The sequence below is a fragment of the Pantherophis guttatus genome, chromosome 6 (assembly GCF_059756535.1).
Source record: "Pantherophis guttatus breed Tessera chromosome 6, ASM5975653v1, whole genome shotgun sequence".
NCBI classification, from domain to species: domain Eukaryota; kingdom Metazoa; phylum Chordata; class Lepidosauria; order Squamata; family Colubridae; genus Pantherophis; species Pantherophis guttatus.
Genome location: NC_142068.1, coordinates 49529322 through 49551002, shown reverse-complemented (window position 1 = coordinate 49551002; position 21681 = coordinate 49529322). Strand labels below are relative to the sequence as shown.

At 36.4% G+C, this 21681-nt stretch overlaps 1 protein-coding gene across 1 annotated transcript in view; it reads right to left on the bottom strand.

Annotated features, from left to right (window-relative positions):
- The window catches only part of SORCS3 (sortilin related VPS10 domain containing receptor 3), a 476925-nt gene that overhangs the window by 45267 nt on the left and 409977 nt on the right, over nucleotides 1-21681 (bottom strand). The window contains exons 15-18 of the mRNA XM_034440055.3: nucleotides 10145-10262; nucleotides 9287-9420; nucleotides 5550-5663; nucleotides 3514-3685 (exon numbers count right to left, since the gene is read on the bottom strand). Of these exons, the coding sequence (XP_034295946.1) occupies nucleotides 3514-3685; nucleotides 5550-5663; nucleotides 9287-9420; nucleotides 10145-10262 (538 nt within the window). The remainder of the gene's footprint in view (nucleotides 1-3513; nucleotides 3686-5549; nucleotides 5664-9286; nucleotides 9421-10144; nucleotides 10263-21681) is intronic.

Sequence of the window (21681 nt, the reverse complement as noted above, 5' to 3'; positions counted from 1 at the left end):
TAAGTCTAAGGTACCTTTTCATTGCTGTATAATAACAGGCAAAGGTGATTTCCTCATAGCCATAACAGAAACTAACCACTACTTTTTCAGCCCAGCATGAATGATGGTGTTTCCTTCGATGAAATACAGTCTTTAAAATACAGAAAACTCTGACCAAAAGAACCTGAGAAAGATCAAAGGGTCCTAAAGGAGTTTCCACTATTCTTTGATTATCTTTTTAAACCAGAAGTTTTAAATAAATCTCCTAGAAATTAAATGAAATGCCTCTCTTCAATCAGTAAGTCAAGAATTATATTCTTGACAACAGTTTATTTTTTTAAGTAAAGTCAGGGAGATTATTGTGAATTATTAATTTAAACTGGAGAATGTTCTACTCACCATACCATTTTTCTGTGGCATTTTTGTGTTTAAACACAAAAGAATTGTGTCCTCATATCTAAATAGTGACAGTATTTATTTCATCTTTTTACTAGCTTTTTCCGCATTGCAGTGATCTCCTAATCCCTTTTCTTTAACTATGTTTCCAGTATATAAAATAGTAAAACGTGTATCATTCACCACACATGCTATGTCAGCTGTCCCAGGTTTATGAATATAAATTGCAATGGAAATGAAGTGGAGACATTTCAAATGGATAACTATCACAATTCTCTGGATATATTCAACAGACCCCTATTTTAGATGGTGTAGGTCATATAAAATATCAATTGGGAATGTGATAATGTATGCCACAAAGTCTAGAAACTGAATGTAGTTGAAACCAGATAGCTAGTATGAGACAAAGCTGTGTTACTTACAAGGCACAATGGAAAATCAAAAGGGTAGCAGCCCTGTGTAATAAATAAGCACCTTAAAAGCGTAAACCCAATGATGTAGACATTCAATATAGGAGCCAAGCCTTTAATAATTCACAAGCATTTCCCCCATGTACCTGCACAGCTTTAATAAGCAATTCATAAAATATAAAAATAATGATTTACCCATATGAATATAAATGCTGTTATTTCTATATATTAAAGAGAAATGGCTACTTATTATAAAAACTACTTTACAGTAATTTTCCATTTAGACATTTATGAGATTAGTCAATATATACTCATTTTCAGAGCTAGGCTTCAAGAGTTACAAACTTACAAACCTGGTATAATTTTGTAGGTGTTTTATTTACCGATACAATGCTGAAAGGTATTGGAGCTTATTATGTGTGTATGAATAGTTGATTTGTTTCTCCCCACTTCCGTGCTAATATTCAACCTGTATCCATAATTTACACACACACTCCAACAAAGACATAATTACATTAGCTAATGTGCCACAACTTTTGACTCATGCTTGTTTCTGGGGCTTAATAAGACAAGGTGGCATATCAATTTGTCTGGAGTTTTCAGAATTATTTTTGACAGGATGCTTCCTACATAAACCTGAGGTCAATCAACATGAATGTAATAACAATAATAATAAAACCAAAACCTGGTGCCTCAACAAATATTCTTCAGTATCAATAGACCTCAGCTTACACCCAATCATTCAATGACCATTCAAACTTATGGATACACTGAACAAAGGGAATTATGACCGGTGCTCAGAGTTCCAATTGTAGAAGCTTCCCTATGATCACATGATCACCATTAAAAGTGCTTAGCATCAGGCTCATATTACATCCTAGCCTCCTGCAGTCACATGACCATGACTTCCATGATGTTCTCTGCTGGCTTCCCACAGTCAATGGGGAAGCCAGCTGGAATTTGAATGTCATGGCTACTTGAGGTGCTTACTTAACACCCATGCTTAACAACAACAACAGGGAATATCAGAATACGTCAGTAAGTGGAGGAGTCATGTGACATCACATTTTATTACTGTGCTGCTTAGTAATGGCAATTTTGATTCCAATTGCTGTCATAATTTAAGGACTACCCATACAACCAACAATACAGTCCCCAGATTCTATTCCCTATTTTGGAGGAAAACCCAGTTCTTCATGGCTTTCTGAAAGACTAAAGGTGTGGAGCCTTACAGAGTCCCAGGAACAAAGATAATCCAGAGGCTGAGGTTGTTTTTAAAAAAGGCACACTTCCTAGGTCCTGCTAGATGATAACATTTGAGAGAAGGAACCTGGAACATGTCTTCTTATCTGACTTGATGGAACAGGCAAATACCCAGGCACTCTGGCACATAATAGCAGGTTTGTTCCTGGAGCAAATAGCAATGAATGTCCAGGAGATAGGAGTAAGAGATGTGTCAATCCAGACTTCCCGCAAGCCAAATTCCTAATTCCAATTGCCATTTTCTTAGCATTACAAACCATACAGAAGCAGTCTCTTTACTGAGTAGTTTGTTTCTAAAATTAAAGCAGACAGTTGACAATAAATCAACCTCAATCTTCTAATAGCTGAATTCACTTTTACAAGAAAATAAACGCAAACAAAACCCTTTTTAAAATAAAACAAGCAAATGAACAAGCAGCAGAGTGCAATAATCCGTGCAGCACACAGGGGAGCAGGCACTGTTTTGATAGGAGACACCGAATTTGAGAAAATAAGGCCATTTCCTCCCTGGTGACGTAACTCTACACATCAGCTATCATTAAGACAAAATAAATTATATCATCATGGTTGTAAATTCAGCATAAAATGACTGTAGAAGATGCTCCAAGTCAGTGATGGCAAACCTTTTTGGCACCGAGTGCCCAAACTGGAACATGTGTGCGCGCATGTACAGGTGCACGCCAGAGCACTGAAAACCTGAAGACCAGGTGGCCGGCACGCATGCACACAGAGAGGGCTCTGCATGTCATCTCTGGCATGCATGCCATAGGTTCACCATCACGGCTCTAACTTATGGGGGGAAACCAATCTTAAAGCCATTCATGATATGCCTATTCCAGCAAAGAACACTAAAAGCAATTGAAGCCGTATTCCTGTCTCCTTTACTCTGCAGTTTCCTCAGACACAATCCATGCCTCAGCTTTCTATCCATCCTTGTTCATCTGTTTTGTTTGCCTCACCTGTTTGCCTCACCTTTTTTGTGTTTTGTTCATTATGTGTGAAAGTCTTTAATAAACAGCTACTGGCTTTCTAATTTGTATATGGCATCTGCTCTTTTCTGAATTCCTACATAGAAACATTCATACAAAGTTTTGCACCATAGATGGATATAGAGAAGAAACATTGCATTAATAGAATAGCTGCTGCTGATATTCTCTTAATTTAAATTAGAAGTTATATTTTGAACTTTCAAATCAGCAGTTCTATTGCAAAAGGCATTAAGCAACTTCTGGGTTTATTTTGCTGCTTTCTTTTCTATATACAGTACATTTACCCACCCACCTGAGTTGTGTTGCCAATAAACATCTACACATTGATAAAAGGGACATCCATTAAAAGTTGTATTCTTATAGTTTGGTTTCATCTTTGTGGTGATGAAAAATGTTTTCAAAAATGGAAGAGCCCTTGCACTAGAACAATTATTTTATAATGGATATGCCATTATTAATATTCGGCATTAGCTTACCTCTTCCATAAGAATTATGAAGGTAGTGTTGTAGCCTTGTTCTGTAACCAACTTGCCAGTGGATGTGAGAATATGTAACCCACGGGGAGCTTTGCCTGGACACTGTTCAGGCTTGGCTGCATATTTTTCTTGCAAACCATCTGTGCAGTTATTAGAAACAATCCTCCGATACCTGTGGAATTTTATAATTTCATATTTTAAAATTTCACAAATCTCAAGTTTCATAGTTTATGTATTCAGTTGAAGAAATGGAAAGAAAACCTTTATTATTTGCAAACATCCATATCAAACATCTGAAAAATAATTTGAAGATGCTATTCAAGTAGCAAAATTCATTAAGCTGCAGTTCATTGCATATTTACCTATTTTCATGTCCCTTATTCCCTTGTTATGATGTCATCTCACCACATTTTTAGTGAAGTGTTACTTTTACATTGCTGTAGTTCTAGAAAAGTTATACTTACACCAGTGTGACTCCATTTGAACTAAATCAGTGACATCATGTTGGCCATATGACTGTGGAAATGTCTTCAGACAGCCCTGGCTCAATGGCTTTGAAATGAAGGTGAGCATCACCATCCCCTATAGCCAGCAATAACTAGCAGAGTAAAATCCACAGGATTTCCCTTAACGTTTTTAAAAACTCCATTTGAACTAAATCTGGGACAAACATGCATCTATTTTATTTTGCATCTCCATGAGGTTGCCCTCATCTTGATCCTAATCATGGTAAAACAGATGTAACTTATTCTTAGGTTAACTGGTATTAAAAGAGTATTTTCCCTTTTAGCTGACAGCATCCAATGTTATGCTTCACCAGTCATAATGCTAGAAGCAAAATCAAATGATGAGTGGAATCATAAAGGCATTTATTGGCTATTTGAGACTGATGCAGGTAAATGCCTGCAGTCTGGTTCCTGATTTTCCTTCTATACCATCTTTCTGCTTATGTCTTCCTAAAAAGCTGAACACAGAAGCTCTGTATGGATGGCTTTGGATTTCTATAAAGCAGACAAATTAGGGAGATGGGGAGGGGGGCTTTCATAACATGGGGATTCCTTTTGTGTTCCAATGACAGCCCTGTTCTAACTATGTGCTCCAACTCATATCTACTCACTATATGAATAATGGATGTCAACATTTTACATCCTCTGTGGAATGGTGAAAGCCATCAGTAGCCAGCAAATTTAATAAGTGGTCTATCAGTATTGGGCAATAACGCTGGTCTGCTCATTTGCAGTAAAGCATTCAGTAAAGCAGTAAGTGTTTAAGATTTATGGCCCATTGGAAATTTAGCACAAAGCTGAAATAGCATAACAGTGGAGCCACAGTATGAATCTGTTCCTCTATGCCCTCTGAATAGAATACAGACAAAGTTGGCATATGTCCTTTTTATAAAGAAAGGAATGATTTTGAAACAATTCTTAAATAAAAGAATTCTACCTCACATATTTATGTTATGTATCTTAAAATAAACAGATATAAAAAAAATAGTTTCTAAACAGATCTTTCTTATTTTTGCTTGTATGACCCTATTGTGTGGTGCCGTTAACTTCCATCTGGAATGTATTTAATTTAGCTTTACTTTCTCTAGCATCATTTATGTCAAAATCGTGCAATTTCCATCTCCTGAAGTTGCATGTAGTCCCCAGGAAATTAAGATGCCAGTACCAGTAGCTCTATAAAAGGCTTCTTGAATTGTAATTTTAATGTGACAGGAGGGATAAATATTAATTACATGGGATAAATCATGTTAATAATTTAATTTAATTAAAATTAAATTGAAATATAACCTAAAGTAAAACAAATTTATTCTGGGTCTTGGTCTTGCTTTTTATCTTGCCCTCGTCTTTCTTTTGACCTATATTCTCCAATATCATACTTAAAGGCAAAATGCAGCCCACAACTAGAATCTGAATGAATCTATTTAATTCTCATCCTTTTTTTATTATTTGCAGGATTTCTGCAAAAGATAGACTAAATACCAGCTGTAAGATCTGGAAAAGAGGCATATATCAAAGGAAGTTTCTACTTACCCAGTGCTGTTCAAGTAGCTCTGGCCAAGACTACATTCTTTCATCCAAGAAGATGGGTTGAACCAGAATGCTGGGATGCACTGATTATTACTGTGTCTTTCATAACCATAGTCACTAATAAAATAATTTTAAAAATACATATACATTTATCTCATCTTCCTACCACAGATAAAAGAGAAATACATAAAGATTGTTGTTCTCACAAGAACTTTGTGAAGTGGGATTAAGAAAAGACTTGCCAAACGCTATGGCATGAGTTTGTTAGTTCAGCAGGGATTAGCATCAAGACTTCTGTGTCCATATCTAATGTGAGAGGAAACACATAATATGTCTAAGACAGATGTACAGAAATAGTGCACAGGTAAGAAAGGAAGGAATAGGGAATATGCTTCCATCCTATTTCCTCATTTACATTTGTCTATGGATTTTGTTCCATCCTACCAAAAATTCTACTTCTGTTAAGGGAGATAGTTAGAACAGGCAAATATTTTAAAAAGAAACCAAGTTCTAACCATTAACTGCTGTCTAGTGTTTCTAACTAGAATCATTCAAAATACTGATAACATTTAAACTAAAATCTGATGCTTCAAGAATTGCAGCCATAGTAGTATCAAATGACATTCCCTAAAAAAAAAAAAAAAAAAAAAGACATACTATTTGCAATATTTTCTTCAAGATGGAGTAGTCGGTTAACTACACATGGTATATTATACACTTTTTCATGACATGTTGAAGACTAAGCAGATCTTCAACACAATTCATGAAGGATTGAGTGAATAAACAATGCACAGGTGCTTTCCAAAGCAATGTGAGACCTTATATATAGCAGCAAACCAACAGCTGGATGCTGTTCCCCTAGCTCTTTTGCAGCTTGTTCCTGCACCTGCAGATCCTGGGACATCTTCCCAGGTATTGCAGATACCTAGAACCTTAATCCAGCTTTTGCAAGTAATGGAGGAGGCTATAAGATGGCTATGAGTGCAAAGCTCTTTGTCACACTGAATCCAAGCTGCCTCATACAAACCTGATAATATCTTGGTATGTTTACTATTAACAGGAAGAAGCCATCATTACAGCAGGGTAGGGAATAGGATTTTTTTCTATTTTTATCCCAGATTGGATGTTTTTACTCATTCACAGAATTCATAGGAATTCTGGATCTCTCTCTCCACCCCACCTACCATCACCACCACCAAACTGGATTCATTGGGTTGTTTTTGTGGAGAGAAACAATTGAGAAAACCCCAAGTAACAATACTGAATTCTCAGAGAAAAAGTTCTCTGAGAAAAAACACTATAAATGCAGTAATAGATACGCTAAATGGCTATAACAGCATCATACACTTCCCCAAATAATGTCTTATCCTTTCAAAGGAATTTTGAAAGGAATTTTTCTTACATCACATTTAATGAGAAATGATAGCAGAAATATAATTCTTTTTAGCAAAGCACTAATACTAAGTAAATTTGTTCTTTCTCTCTCTCTCTCTCTCTCTCTCTCTCTCTCTCTCTCTCTCTCTCTCTCTCTCTCTCTCTCCATGTGCACTCATGTGCATGCATGTGTTTGTGTGACAGAGAAAGAGAGAGAATGAGAGAGGAGAGACAGAAAAAGAGAGAGAAGTAATTGGGTCTATGAACTTAGTTGCTATTTTTTGAGTTGTCATATTCAGAGAATCTGCTGTATCTATGTAAAAGGTCTGTCTGAAACTTATATGAACTATATATTTTTAAATGACCTAAAGAAGTGGTGTTTTTAAATCCACTTTCTAGTTATTTTTGGATTGATTTTGTAATTTTTTTCTGTTTGTGCTTTTTGCCATTTACTGATGGATGGTAATGGTGATTATTATGTTGTAATTTTACATCTGTGAACTCTGAGACCTAAATAAATGAATACATTTCTATCTAAAAATATTCAGTGAAATAGTCATTGGACCTATTCTGTAAATGGGTAATCCACAACTACTTCATGAATAGAACAATATTGATGCATTATCAATAATTATGCAAAGTATTTGGAGAAGGATTAAATCAGATCAGTTTTTCATAACAGTCCTTCCACTGATGGCAAGAAACTAACAAAGGATCATGGATTATCTCACACAGGTATTGAACCATGATAGACATTGCAATTAAAATAATTGTTAAATTTCTGGACTGCTTTTAATGCTCTGGTTTTTTGATGTTCAATTTAATCATTCTCAGTAGGTCACCCTTGCACATTTTAAGTATGCCTTGTAGTAACTTAGTAATTAAAATTGTTCATGAGGGGGTCACATGTTGCCTCAAAGAAGGGAAGAGCTGCATTAATATTAAATAATATTAACGACAACATAACTGAAGGCCCTGAAGGCTGCAGACTTGTTCATTAACTTCTGGTAAATGTATATTAAAAACTCACATACTGCCCACCTTCGCACTTGAAAGCCCTGGGGTTTGTATGTTAAAAATTACTGAGTCCAGCTGCTGCTTCAACTTATTGGAAAAAGCTTCCCTGACAAGGGTAAATAAAGTACTAAAGGGAAAATGAAAACTTCATGCAAGAAGTGTAGAAAGATTTCATGATTCATTTTTCTGTGAAGCTTGAAAATAAAATCTGGATTATTTTCTGATGTTATGTAATTGTACGATCATTTAGAAGTTATTTTCTCCTCCAACTCACTCCTCAAGAGAGAAGTGGATATTGAGAAGATACTATTTTGTAGACTTTGGAGAGGCAGAAGGGAGTAATTAAGATTTCTTTTCGAGTATAAAATGTAACTTATTTTGCCAATTAATGGTAGAATGTATTCAGACTGGGGAAAAGTCTGTGAAAGCATTTCTATGAAAAAGGAAACAAGTAGTAACGGACAACCTTCTGATACAATACACCAAAGAAAACAATTCACTGACTTATTTTGCAAAGTCCAATCTGAGGGAGAATAAATCACAGTTGAAAACTCAATTGGAACAGGGTTATCTACATTCTTTGCTGCATAGTATTTTTGTGCTAAGAAGAGCAGTTTGATGCCAAGCATGTAAAATAAAAGGATTATAATAAAAGTTTATAATATAGAAGCTGGCTAAGGTTACTCATGTCTTAATTACAGTCTAGTCAGGCTACTGTAATGTGCTTTATTTGGTGCTCCCCTTAAAGAATATTTGGAAAGTACAATTGATCCAAAATGCAGTAGTTCATATTCTTTGGGGCTTCCAGCACTGAAAGCACAATTTTTGCAGACCCTGTATTGGATGTGAATTGGTTTCTGGATCTAATTTTTAAGGTACTGGTGTTGACCTATAAATTGTTTATGGCTTGGTACCTGGGTACCTCCAGGATCATCTACTCCATCAATAATTGGCCTAACTAATTTGATCTCTCATGGAGAAACTGCTGTAAATCCTACTCTTTGATTAGGGTCTGAGGTAAGATGGTGGGCTTCTCTGTGGCAGAGTGAACATTGCAAAATAGCCCCATTGTGAGATCAGACTGGTTCTGTCTTTCTTGCCTGTTTAGATGCTTTTAAAAATTGAATTGTTTCAGAAAGTTTTCTTCTGATATGAATATTACAATGTTTAGTTTTATTTAACTTATTTACATTTATTGCTATACATTTTAAATAAGTTGGTAATTGTGTTATTCCTACTGTGGATATTTTATTTTATTTTTATTTTAGTTTGACTTCATTTTATTTAAACTGCTGAGACTCTCTTTGGATTGTGGTGGCACACAAATATGTTTAATTGATAAATCTTACCATTCAAAGTCCCACTCAGCACAGATGCATGGTTCTGAAACCACTGTTCTTGAGTAATCTCTAGATAATGCGCACCATGCCCCTGATTTACGTTTCTTATAGATCTTCCTTTCTCCCATGACACAAGGTTCGCCCTTCAATGCAAAAGAATACTGAGTTGGAATAACATGTACTCTTGTGTGCAGGTTCATTATACAAGGTGCACAGATGCTTAATTTTCCATACTAGAGCTTCTTACTATAAAGAAGCTATCATTATTATAGAAATAAGAACCAAGTACAATTATGTGGGAATTGAAAGTATAATGAAATACAAGAATAATAGGAAAGCACTCTATTTATTTTCTGATGAAATTTTTCCTATTGTCAGTCCTTCACAGTAGCCCACAATGAGAAATAGCAATATTGTTTTGAATTTCTTTATCACAGTTCCATTTTTCTAAGTAATATTTATGGCAAGTCTCCCCTTAATGGCTCATTCTTTCCTTCCCCAAGATCATCTACATTTGTCTACAATTTGGCTATAAGTTAAATGCAGAAACCAACCCCCTCCCCCATTATTATCCTTCTTCCCTGTAGTTCCATTTAATTTATGTGGCTACTTCTGAAATTCTGTCACTCATAACTTTGTTTTTCTGACCATATCAGTCCACTCAGATAACTAAAGCAATTATTTGTCTGACATTTTGTGAGTGGCCATAGTTATTTTTATAGTATCATATTCAGATTTGCATTGTTTCTCATCTTTCAATCTAACTAAATCCTGTAATTTACATTCATTAATTTATAATAACATTTGCAGCTAGGAATAGGAGTTCATCTGGGACACAGAAACATACAGTAATTCATGTATTCCTACCTGGTTGTGTAAATGCCATGACTGGAAATCATCCTTGGTACATCTTCTGCTAAAGATAGATTTATAATCCACTTTTACTAGTTGCCATTCAGAACGGAGATTGAGATGGCCAAAGATTCTGAATGTTGGTGAAAGATTAAAGAAAAGTATAAGAGAGAGAAGAGAGAGAGAGAGAGAGAGAGAGAGAGAGAGAGAGAGAGAGAGAGAGAGAGAGGGAGAGAGAGAGAGAGAGAGAGAAGAAGAAGAAGAAGAAGAAGAAGAAGAAGAAGAAGAAGAAGAAGAAGAAGAAGAAGAAGATATACATAAATTAACCCCAACTAACAATTTTCCATACACAAAACATGTATTTGAAAATAGTTTTGTAACTTCAAATGAAAGAAAGAAAGAAAGAAAGAAAGAAAGAAAGAAAGAAAGAAAGAAAGAAAGAAAGGAGAGAGAGGGGGGGAGAGACAGAAAGAAAGACAGAGAGAGAGAGAGAGAGAGAGAGAGAGAGAGAGAGAGAGAGAGAGAGAAAGAGAGAGAGAGAGAGAGAGAGAGAGAGAGAGAGAGAGAGAGAGAAAGAGAAAGAGAAAGAGAAAGAGAAAGACAGGAAAAAAAAGGTCCTAATTTTTGGTATCTCCAAATTTAGAAGAATAACTGAATTAGATTTTTCTACTTTATTTATTACTCTATAGACATCATTTGATGTAGTTCTGCGGACTCATTTTTTCTATAAAAGTGTTGATCTATGACTTCTGGAAATTTCATTCATTATGGCCTATACTTATGATGCCGTGAAAAATATAGTCTAGATTGTAAAAAAAAGACTAGATTTGTTTAAATCTTGACATAAAATATGTCAAATATTTTATTCTCTTCACAAAAATATTATATATATATATATATATATATATATATATATATATATATATATATATATATATATATATATATATATATATGGTTTTACCTACGTAAACTAACCAGGGCTGTAGAACAACTTAGTTTACGTAGGTAAAACCTGGCTAGAAAGAATATGCATACATATATAGATAGATAGACGAATATATACATAGATAGACGAATCTTGACACCATATGTGGAACATGGACCAAACATTGCACAAAAAATCCCAACCAAATCATATTCAAACCAGCCACAAAGATAAAGCCCTGCCACCTAGTGGAGAAAAACCGACCATACACCCGAAGCCAAGCCAATAAACACATACTGGGACTCCCAACCAATCAGAATGAAAAGGTGGAGCCATCCCAGAATACCAGCACTAGATTTGAAATTCCAACGTCAGTTAGTGCAAAATGACTACTGGCATAAGCCTGATGATGGCAGATGGGATTCTGCCGAAACGTCGCTTCTACCCTTTTAGGGATATATCCACAATTACACGGGAAGAAACCCGAAATATTAACTATACACACATACATACCCGTGAAAACTTACATATATATATATATATATATATATATATATATATATATATATATATATATATATATATATATATATTTATGTAAGTTTTCACGGGTATGTATGTGTGTATAGTTAATATTTCGGGATATATATATATATATATATATATATATATATATATATATATATATTGCTAATAAGACTTTTAGAAATGATAAAATATCTCAATTCCAGGTAATCCTCTGTCTCTAACTATATATGCTTTATTATATTTGGAAACAGAAAACTATTGGATTAAATTTTGCTTTATATCCCTAATTGTGATGGCTAGATAATAAGCGTAATTTCCTGATAGATAATCAGGAACTCTTCATTAGGATATTAAATAAACATTTAACATTAATAGAGAGATAAATTTTGCTGGATGAATTGCAAATGTTCTTTCAGCAGTTTGATATTATAAGATTAGAAGCAAAGGGCACTTGTGAAATGTTTATTATTATTAGTTAGATGATATAGTTAGAAAAATCTTGGGAGAAATTCTTTCACTTTGGAATTTGGATTATGTGAGAATAATTCAAAGAACATCATGAATAAAAATAAGTACTAGATAGTAATAGGAATGCACATCTCAAGAGTATATCTATTCACTTTCCTCTCCATCTAATAATTACATAAATGCAGATAACTGGAGCTGCATTAAAATGTCTGTGTGATGCTTTTCAAAAGAATAACTGCCCTGGTATGTGTGAAAGGGGAAAATGGATGTGTTCCCATTTCTCTTACTCTGCCTAGTATGTAGAACATTTTGTTTACAGACAGTGTTGTCATCACATAGCCAAATCTCATTAGCTTCTTGGCAAAGTGACTTCATAATCTTAATTAAATAATCTTTGTTGGAACAACATGCCCTTCAACAAATGAGAACAATTGAGGGATGTATCTGCAATGAAAGTCACAGAACAATGGATAAGGCAGGTATGAAAAACATACAAAAATATTAAGTTGCTTTCAGATCCCTGAAATAGCAAATTTATGGTGAATGTGAGCACCGCTACTTTTTAAAGCAACAAAACAAGGGATAAAACTCTCTAAAGTACAAAATATAACACTTTTCTACATTTATCCAAAATTATTATTTTTATAAATATCTCAAGATAGAAAATATACCAAATATATCCTTACTCCTCCTAGTTTCTACAGAACAACAAGCCTGAGAAGCAGATTGTTGGCGAGCACGACTGGCCCAAATTCACCCCACTGGCTATCATGCCTAAAGAAACAATATAACTCATAATCTCCTGGTTTCTATTCTGGTGCTTTAACCACAACCTTATACATAAAATCCTATATAGCAGCATGATTTGTTGTTCAACCATGGTTCTGCCACCTTAACCCTTCACATGAAGTTGGCATCTTTAGTCCCAACCATTAACAAGTGTCATATGATGGATTCCCAGAAGTGTGCCTTCTCTGATTTAGGACTGATCCTCTGAAATAGCTTTCCTTGGTGATTTGAACAATTTCTATTTTGTTCTCCTTTCATGTGAGCCTTGAAGATCTGACTTTACTCCTAGGCCTTGGGCTTGGATGAGTGCAGGGTTCCTTTGGATCATTATATGTGCATAAAGTCACTTGTGGATTCTTCGGTTTTTAACTATTGTTTTCTCATATTCTTTTTCTATTATTGTTCACCTCACATAATTATTTGGAATTGGCAAGCCATACAAATATAATAAATAAACTCAGAAAAAAATTACTTACTGGCTACATCAATAGATATAAGCTTACTTCCCAAATAACCTCCCTGTTACACTGGCTTTTATTCATAGTTTACTTTAATAAACATTCAAATCTTTGCAATTATAGCTTCAAAACCTATAATATTTTTTAAATTATTATTTCAATTTTTTCACAGCCAAAATTTTCAAATATATTCTAAAATTTGGTATTGAATAAGAGAGGTAAATTATTTAATAAATGTTATATAATACACCTAAAATCACAACTCACTGATGTGTTATTAAAAACATAGCTTTAACAGCCATAGTAATTTGTTTTCATGATTAATGTCCATGGAATAAGACTGGTTCAGACTAAGATTTTTAATCATTAGTTAGCAAACTTAAAACCATAGGTTGGTGGTCACCATCTGATCTAAAGCTGATATTAAATAATTTGATGAAGGAAAATCTTTGAAATAATAGATTCATAACCCATTGCTAAAATCTTTTGATTATTAAAGAATTCCAGTTATTCGGGCAAACAGTCTGTTATTTATTAGATTATTTTTAATTCTGGCTTTATTATTTTTATAAATAACTAAACATTTATAATCGCAAACATTTATAATATTCCGTTCTCCACAACAATTTTGAAAAGTGAGGTGGGCTATGAGACACTAACTGCTCCAAAGACACCCAGTCAGCTTTCATGTTCTTTGGAAGTCCAATCTTTTGGCTTTCCTGGGCCACATTGAGTGAAGAGGAATTATCTTGGGCCACATATAATATTTACAATATAGTTAAATAATATAAATAATATAAATAATATTTATTTATTTATTGATTGATTGATTGATTGATTGATTGATTGATTGATTGCATTTTTATGCCTCCCAACTCCCTGGGGACTCTGGGCGGCTTACAACAAAAAATAATGCGAACAATAGACCATAAAAGTTGTTTAAAAAAAACATTAAAAACCCATACACTCCATTCATGGCCGGTTCTTGCAAGATTGCAGCAGCGAGATCAATGGCCCCAGGCCTGCCAGAAAAGCCAGGTCTTCATCGCTTTCCAGAAGGCCAATAGAGTGGGAGTGGTCTGGACCTCAGGAGGTAATTGGTTCCAGAGAGCCAGGGCAGCCACAGAGAAGACCCTTCCCTGCGGGCCCATCAGCCGACATTGATTAGCTGACGGGACCTGGAGGAGACCAACTCTGTGGGATTTTACCAGTTGTTGGGAACTATGCGGTAGAAGGCAGTCTCGAAGATAGCCTGGCCCTAAACCATGTAGAGCTTTAAAGGTAATAACCAACACCTTGAATTGTGTCCAGAGACCAATAGGGAGCCAGTGCAGGTTGTGGAGAATTGGTGTAATGTAGGTGTATCTAGGTGCACCCACAATAGCTCATGCGGCTGCATTCTGGACCAACTGTAGTCTCCAAACACTTTTCAAGGGTAGCCCCATGTAGAGCGTGTTGGAATAATCCAACTGTGAGGTGACAAGGGCATGAGTGACTATGAGGAGAGCCTCCTGATCTAAATAGGGTCGTGGTTGGTGCACCAGGCAAACCTGTGCAAAAGTCCCCCTAGCCACAGCTGTCAGATGTTGCTCTAATCTTAGCTGTGAGTCTAGAAGGACACCCAGACTGTGAGCCCATTCTGAGGGGGATAATTTATCCCCACCCCAGGACCAGAGATGGACAATCGACATAGTCTTTAGGAGGCAATACCCACAGCCATTTGGTCTTATCTGGGTTAAGTCTGAGCTTGTTGACTCCCATCTAGACCCTCACAGCCTCTAGGCACCAGCACATCACATCCACTGCATCACTGAACTGATGCGGGTGGAGATATACAACTGGGTGTCATCAGCATATTGCTGATATCCCATCCGGTATCATCGGATGATTTCACCCAGCGGTTTCATGTAGATGTTAAATAGGAGGGGAGAGAGGACCAAGCCCTGAGGCACTCTGCAAACAAGGGGCCTAGGGGTCAACCTCTGTCCTCCTACCAACACCGACTGTGACCGACCAGAGAGATAGGAGGAGAACCACCATAACACGGTGCCTCCTACTCCCAACTCCCTTAGTCGTCCCAGAAGGATACCATAGTCAATGGTATCGAAAGCTGCTGAGAGGTCAAGTAGCACCAAGATAGAGGAATGACCCGCATCTCGGGCTTGCCAGAGATCATCCATCAGTGTGGCCAAGGCAGTTTCCATGCTGTAGCCAGGCCTGAAGCCAGACTGAAAAGGGTCTAGATAATCGGTTTCATCCAATGACCGCAGGAGCTGAAGTGCCACCACTTTCTTTACAACTTTTCCCATGAAGGGTAGGTTGGAGACTGGCCGAAAGTTCTTAATTCTGCTGGATCCAGGGAAGGCTTCTTGAGGAGGGGCCTTAAAACCGCCTCCTTTAATGGTTGTGGGAAGGACCCCTCCCTCAAGGATGTGTTAACTAAAGCCTGGAGCCAGCCTCATGTCACCTCCCTGCTGGCCAAAACCACCCAGGAGGGGCACAGGTCCAACAAACAAGTGGAGGAACTCATCGCACCTACAGCCTTGGCCACTTCCTCAGGAGTCACTGGCTCAAACTCATCCCACACAATAGGACTAAGACCTGCCCCGTCATCTTTGTCGGTATTGCCCAATCAGAGTCCAGGTCCATCCGAATCTGAGCAACTTTATCCGACAGAAACTGCACAAACTCCTCAACTCTACCCTGCAAGGGCTCCTCCGCTCCCCCTACATTAAGGAGCGAGTGAGTCCCCCTAAAAAGGGCGGCTGGACGAGAATCTGCAGATGCAATAAGTGCGGAAAAATGCGAGCATTTTGCCGCCCATATCGCCACTAAATAAGTCCTAATAAAGGCTCTCAAGAGTGTTTGGTCAGATTCAGATTTACTGGTCCTCCAGCATCGCTCTAGATGTCTTTTCTAGCGCTTCATCTCCCAGAGCTCCTCGGTAAATCAGGGAGCTTTCCTAGATCCACTGCCATTGAGAGGTCGCAAAGAGGTTGCAAAGGCACAATCCAGTCCAATGCCCCAGATGCTGCCCTATTCCAGGCATCCACTAGGGTCTCAGCTGGACTGTGGACAAGGTTAACTAATTAGGTTTAACTAATGTTAAAGGTTTATGATCTTTTGGGCTGCATTACTAGCTATCCAGGGCCACATGTGGCCCACAGGCCATGGGTTGGACATATCTAGCATGAGGGTATGAAACCAGTGTTCTGTTTAGTACTGGCATTGGTATAAAAACTAGGGTTTCAGTGAATCACATCCTATTATTTTTAATCAGACCAAGTTACCAAAACAGAGAACTTCACAGTATGATTTTAATTGTTAGAAAGATTTTTAAAAAGGATTTTTTCCCTTGGGTGATACATCATTTGATCATATAAAAATAGCCCAAGAAATAAAAAGGAAATTGAAATATAAATAAGATAGCATTTAATAGCAAAATAATGTAGCATGAGGCCATGACTGAGCTGTGAATAAGAACGGATGTTAGGATCTTAAAAGAGCTTTAGTTTTACAGTTTACTCAACCCAATTATTATCTAGTCCTTCATCTTTAGCAGCTGTAGGGCGATGTCTCAAGAACTACCTTAACTAGGCTGACTGTTTAATTATAGTTTTCTTTTATGAAGAGGATCAGTATTTCATTTCTCATTGTTTTTCTTATAGTCTATTCCAAAAAATTATATTGAAGACAAGACATCATTATTTCTTTTGACTACCCCTTTTTCTTTTCCTTTTTTGGTTAATATTCTTCATTCTCCTTAGACAAAAATAATGTTCCTTTAGCTTTCATTTTCACTCCAACATTGTGTAACATATATACAAATGATCAACCAGTCCCTGACAACACAATTCTATTCATCTATGTGGATGATACAGAGGTGGCCACATAATGATCAACTTTGGATGAGGTAGCTGGAAAAGTTATAGTAGCACTTGAAGAATTAGGATGTTGTTACAATCAATCATTTAAAGCCCAACCCAAATAAGACCCAAGTGTGTGCTTTCCACCTCCGAAATCAAGATGCAATGGAATAATTGGATATTATATTGCATTGTGGCTAGGGAACCGACTACAGTACTGTCCAACACTAAAGTAGCTTGGCATGACACTCAACAGGATGCTCTCTTTTGAACAGCATTACCTGGACACTAAAGCTAAAGTCAGCTCATGGAACAATATCATCAGGAAACTGATAAACTACAACTGGGGAGCTCAACCATCTACATTGCACACATCAGTTTTGGCCTGGAGTATCTCTGCAGCAGAGTATGCTGCTTCAGTGTGGGGCACATTTACACACACGAAGCAAAGCTGATTGATATCGCTATCAATGAAGCAATACACTTAATGACAGGTTGTCTTAAACCTACACTAATTGAGAAAATATATCCTCTTGCTGGCATTGCCCCACCTACAATCAGGAGAGAAGTAGCAGCAGATGCTGAAATAAATAAATAAGAGAATGATCATTCTCTGAATGGATATATGTCCCAAGAACGCCAACTCAGATAGAAGAATCACTTTTTCAAGAATCTCTTTCTATCCAACTCCTTCTAATGGACTGGGAGTGCTGCAAATCCCATCAGCTGAAGAATGTCAAGTGGTGGGAACTAGAAGATGGTTTGTTCTGCTGAAGCTCTTGCCTTAAGGAATGTTCTCCTTAAGAGAGTAGAATGGTCCCAAACATTCTGGCCTTTTGCAAGGCTTTAAAAACTTTATGTACCTAGACCTGGGACTTGGAAGGTTTTAAGGGCCCCATTTCTTGGCATAATTATTTAATTATTTAATTAATTATGTCAGATATTTGTATTTTTAGAGATTTTTATTGTTTTAATGATTTTAATTGTTTTTAATTTTAGAATTTTAAGCCACCCAGAGTCCCTTGGTTGAGTAGGGCAGCTATAGAAATTGAATAAATGAATAAATAAAAACATTTAAAATAAAATATTAATTTTATTGATGACAGAAAGAAAGAGAATAGTCTCGTACCATTATCTGGGAATGTGTATAATTGAGTACAAACATTGATGGATCCCCTGCCCAGATAGAGCAATATTTTCAAACAAAAATGATAAAAGGTAAAATATTTATCTCAGTGAAAAGGAATATGTCATCATAAAAAAGAGTTTTAGCTATTCTTTAATGAAATGATTTAAAAGAAGAACTATGTAGCTAATATGTATAATTTAGACAAAAACAATAATTCAATAAATGTAATTCAAGCAGTACAGATAAAAAAAGATTTAAGATGAAAATAATTGTTTCTCTAACATACGTGAATGACAAAAAATATATGTATAGGATCAAGGATAGTCTCTCCAAGAAAAAGGGTACAATAAAATAAAAGCCACCATTACAAAATAATAACAGAAGTAATTTTAAAAGTGAAAGTTAGCCTGGTAAGAATAAAACATCCAAGCATAACTCAATTTTGGGGTTCTAAATATGCTGTACCTTCTTTTCAGCTTTCTAAAAATTAAGACCTGTCCTCAAACACAACAGTATGGGAGCTGATATTAGTTGACAAAGTATTCCAAAGAAATGGGGTTGCAAGGGACAGAAGGTATTATTCTTTTGGTCCAACTGAAGACAATCTATAAAGAAAGGCTCCTGGAATAAATAATACTTTGCTCAATTTATTGGTTCATCAGAAGCTGATGGCAGTAGATATCCCATGGATATACAGGATATTACTGGATATTATCCAAAGGAAGGTTTGAAATTGATTTGTAGCACCTTTTCTACTACCCCTTGCAGTATTATGTAGGGAGTAATCCTAGAAAAGCTTGCATCGTTGAGAAGAAAATTGCTGGATTGGATTGTTGGCAATCAAATTTTGGAGGTAGGAAGTATTCTATATATTCTTCTTGTTTAAGTCCTGCTGGCTTGAGCACACTGTGCCTTTTTAGAAATAAAGTGTTCCATAGATATAAATACCTCCAATAGTGGAATAAAATGTATGATGAGTTTATAAATACATCTTTGGCTTATATTCTCTTAAAACTGAGAATATAACTGACCACAGGAATTAATGATATTCAATTTATACCAGGGGTGAAATCCAGCAGGTACTGGAGAACCAGTAGCGGACATTTTGAGTAGCTCGGAGAACTGGCAAACACCACCTCTGGCTGGCCCCAGAGTGGGGTGGGAATGGAGATTTTTCAGTATCCTTCCCCTGCCATGCCCACCAAGCCATGGCCACAGAACCGGTAGTAAAAAAAAGTTAGATTTCACCACTGATTTATACTAATGGTTGGAGGAAAACTGCATTAAACCAGTGATATAGTTTTTGATGTTTCTGTCCAAAATTTTATTTGTTGGATTGATTGCTAGAACCAGAGAAACAGATTAATCTTATTTAAGTCTTGTCAAGTCATAGTGCATTTAAGAAAACTCTTAAAAGCTGGAAAAGATGCAGTAAGAATGTATGATATTGTTGTGGCTCGCCAGTGGCCTGTGCAGATCGTGGCTGATCCCGACGAAGAGGAGGCTGGTGTGGTGTCGCGCCAGCAGCCTGTGCAGCCAGCGCTCATGTCAGACAGCGAGGAGGCTGAAGAGGATGTGGTGCCAGAGGCAGAGACTCAGCCAGGGCCTTCAGAACTTCCAGAGGTTCCTTCAAGTGGAGAGAGCGAAGTGGAGGAGCCTCTCCTTAATACTCGAGCATGCAGGGCTGCCAAAAGGCAGGAGTGGCTATTCAGGAACGGGAGGTCTACTCAAGAGTACGGCTTGAGGATAATTGGCCACTCCCTTAGCCTATTTAAGTCGCACGCAGCTAGTGCTTTCTTGCTGGAAACAACTCGTATTTTATTATCAGAGTATTTTAGTTTATCATATCTTGTTTTCTGGGCTGGTTGCCAACCTTTGCCGGTCTTGTTTATTCTTGCTACTTAATAAATTTGATAAGGACCGTTGGTGTGTGTCAATATCCTTGGAAATCTGGAACTGGGGCAGAACAGATATTTGTGGAAGGGGACAAATGTTTGATCATGTCCTTTTGAATTAACTGTATAAGAATAATGATATAGGCCTGTATTGCAGAAACTCTCTGACCTGCATGTTAAAGCTCCCTTTTTAAGAAGAGATTGGACAACCATTTCTCTAAAATGGTATAGGGTTTCCTATCTGGGCAGGGGTTCGACTAGAAGACCTCTAAGGTCCCTCCAACTCTGTTATTCTCTTCTCTCTTCTCTTCTCTTCTCTTCTCTTCTCTTCTCTTCTCTTCTCTTCTCTTCTCTTCTCTAATTTATGCTTCTTAGTAATAAAGTAATTCAAAAAGCTGCTGAAAAGCTTTTGTGGATATTTTTGAGAAATCCTGGATTTGTGGTTTAATATGAATAACTAAACCGTATAGTTCTTTCACAATGGAGTGGTAACAACCTGCATTAGTGCATTAGCCTTGTTTGGCATGCATGGAAGGAGGTAGTGGACCATTGTACTTTGAAAAGCCTCCTTGAAGATATTAATTTTTGTTTGGAACAGATGATGTAGAGAAGGCAGAAATAACTGATTGCTAAGAGAGATTGCTCTACAAGAAGCCAGGGTAATATTGAGAAAGGTATGAGAGAACCATTAACAGATAAAAAAACAGTAAATAACATCTCAATCTTGTGAAAGGAGAGCGCATGAAAAAGAGACAGAAAATAACTCTACTTTGATTCTGTATCGTATGAGAAGGGACAGAAGGAAATCCTGGCAGGCTTTTAAGATTTTGTTGACAATAAAGTGGGGTATCAGTAGTTCTTACTTTATTAATCCTAATTTGGCCTATCTTGAAAGACTTATAATTGTCTTGTCCTTGTCTTTTGATTGTCACAATGAAAACTTTTTAAAATTATTACTGCTTTTTCTAACAAATTCATTATTATCAATCATGGTATAATTTTCTTGAAATTCTAAGATCAGTATTTATTTTTGCTTCCAATATATCTGTATGTATTAAATCATACCTGTGTTGATTTGATCAAAGCCACCTTGAGCATATTAAAAAACTTACTTTGAGAAATGCTAGTCTTTATATAATCAATTATATAGTAAGGCTAGAATCCTATTTACGACTTTTAAGAAGTTGTTTTGTCATTGGTAAAAGAGAGCAGACATGTATTCATGCCAATAGGCTGAAAAGTCAATAACAAAAGTCACTAATTCATTTTTCAGTTGAGCAGGACTGAATTGAAACTGTAGAAGAACAATAAATATGGTAGCCCAGTGAGATTTGGACAGCAATACCTTCCAGAATATGTACTTTTGGAACTGACTATTATATTTCTGTTAAATTCCATCAACAGTCAATATAAATTATGAAAATTCCTTAGCCACCTGAGCAGAAAGCATATATGCTCAGCCTTTTACAAAAGCAAGTCAAGGATGGATGC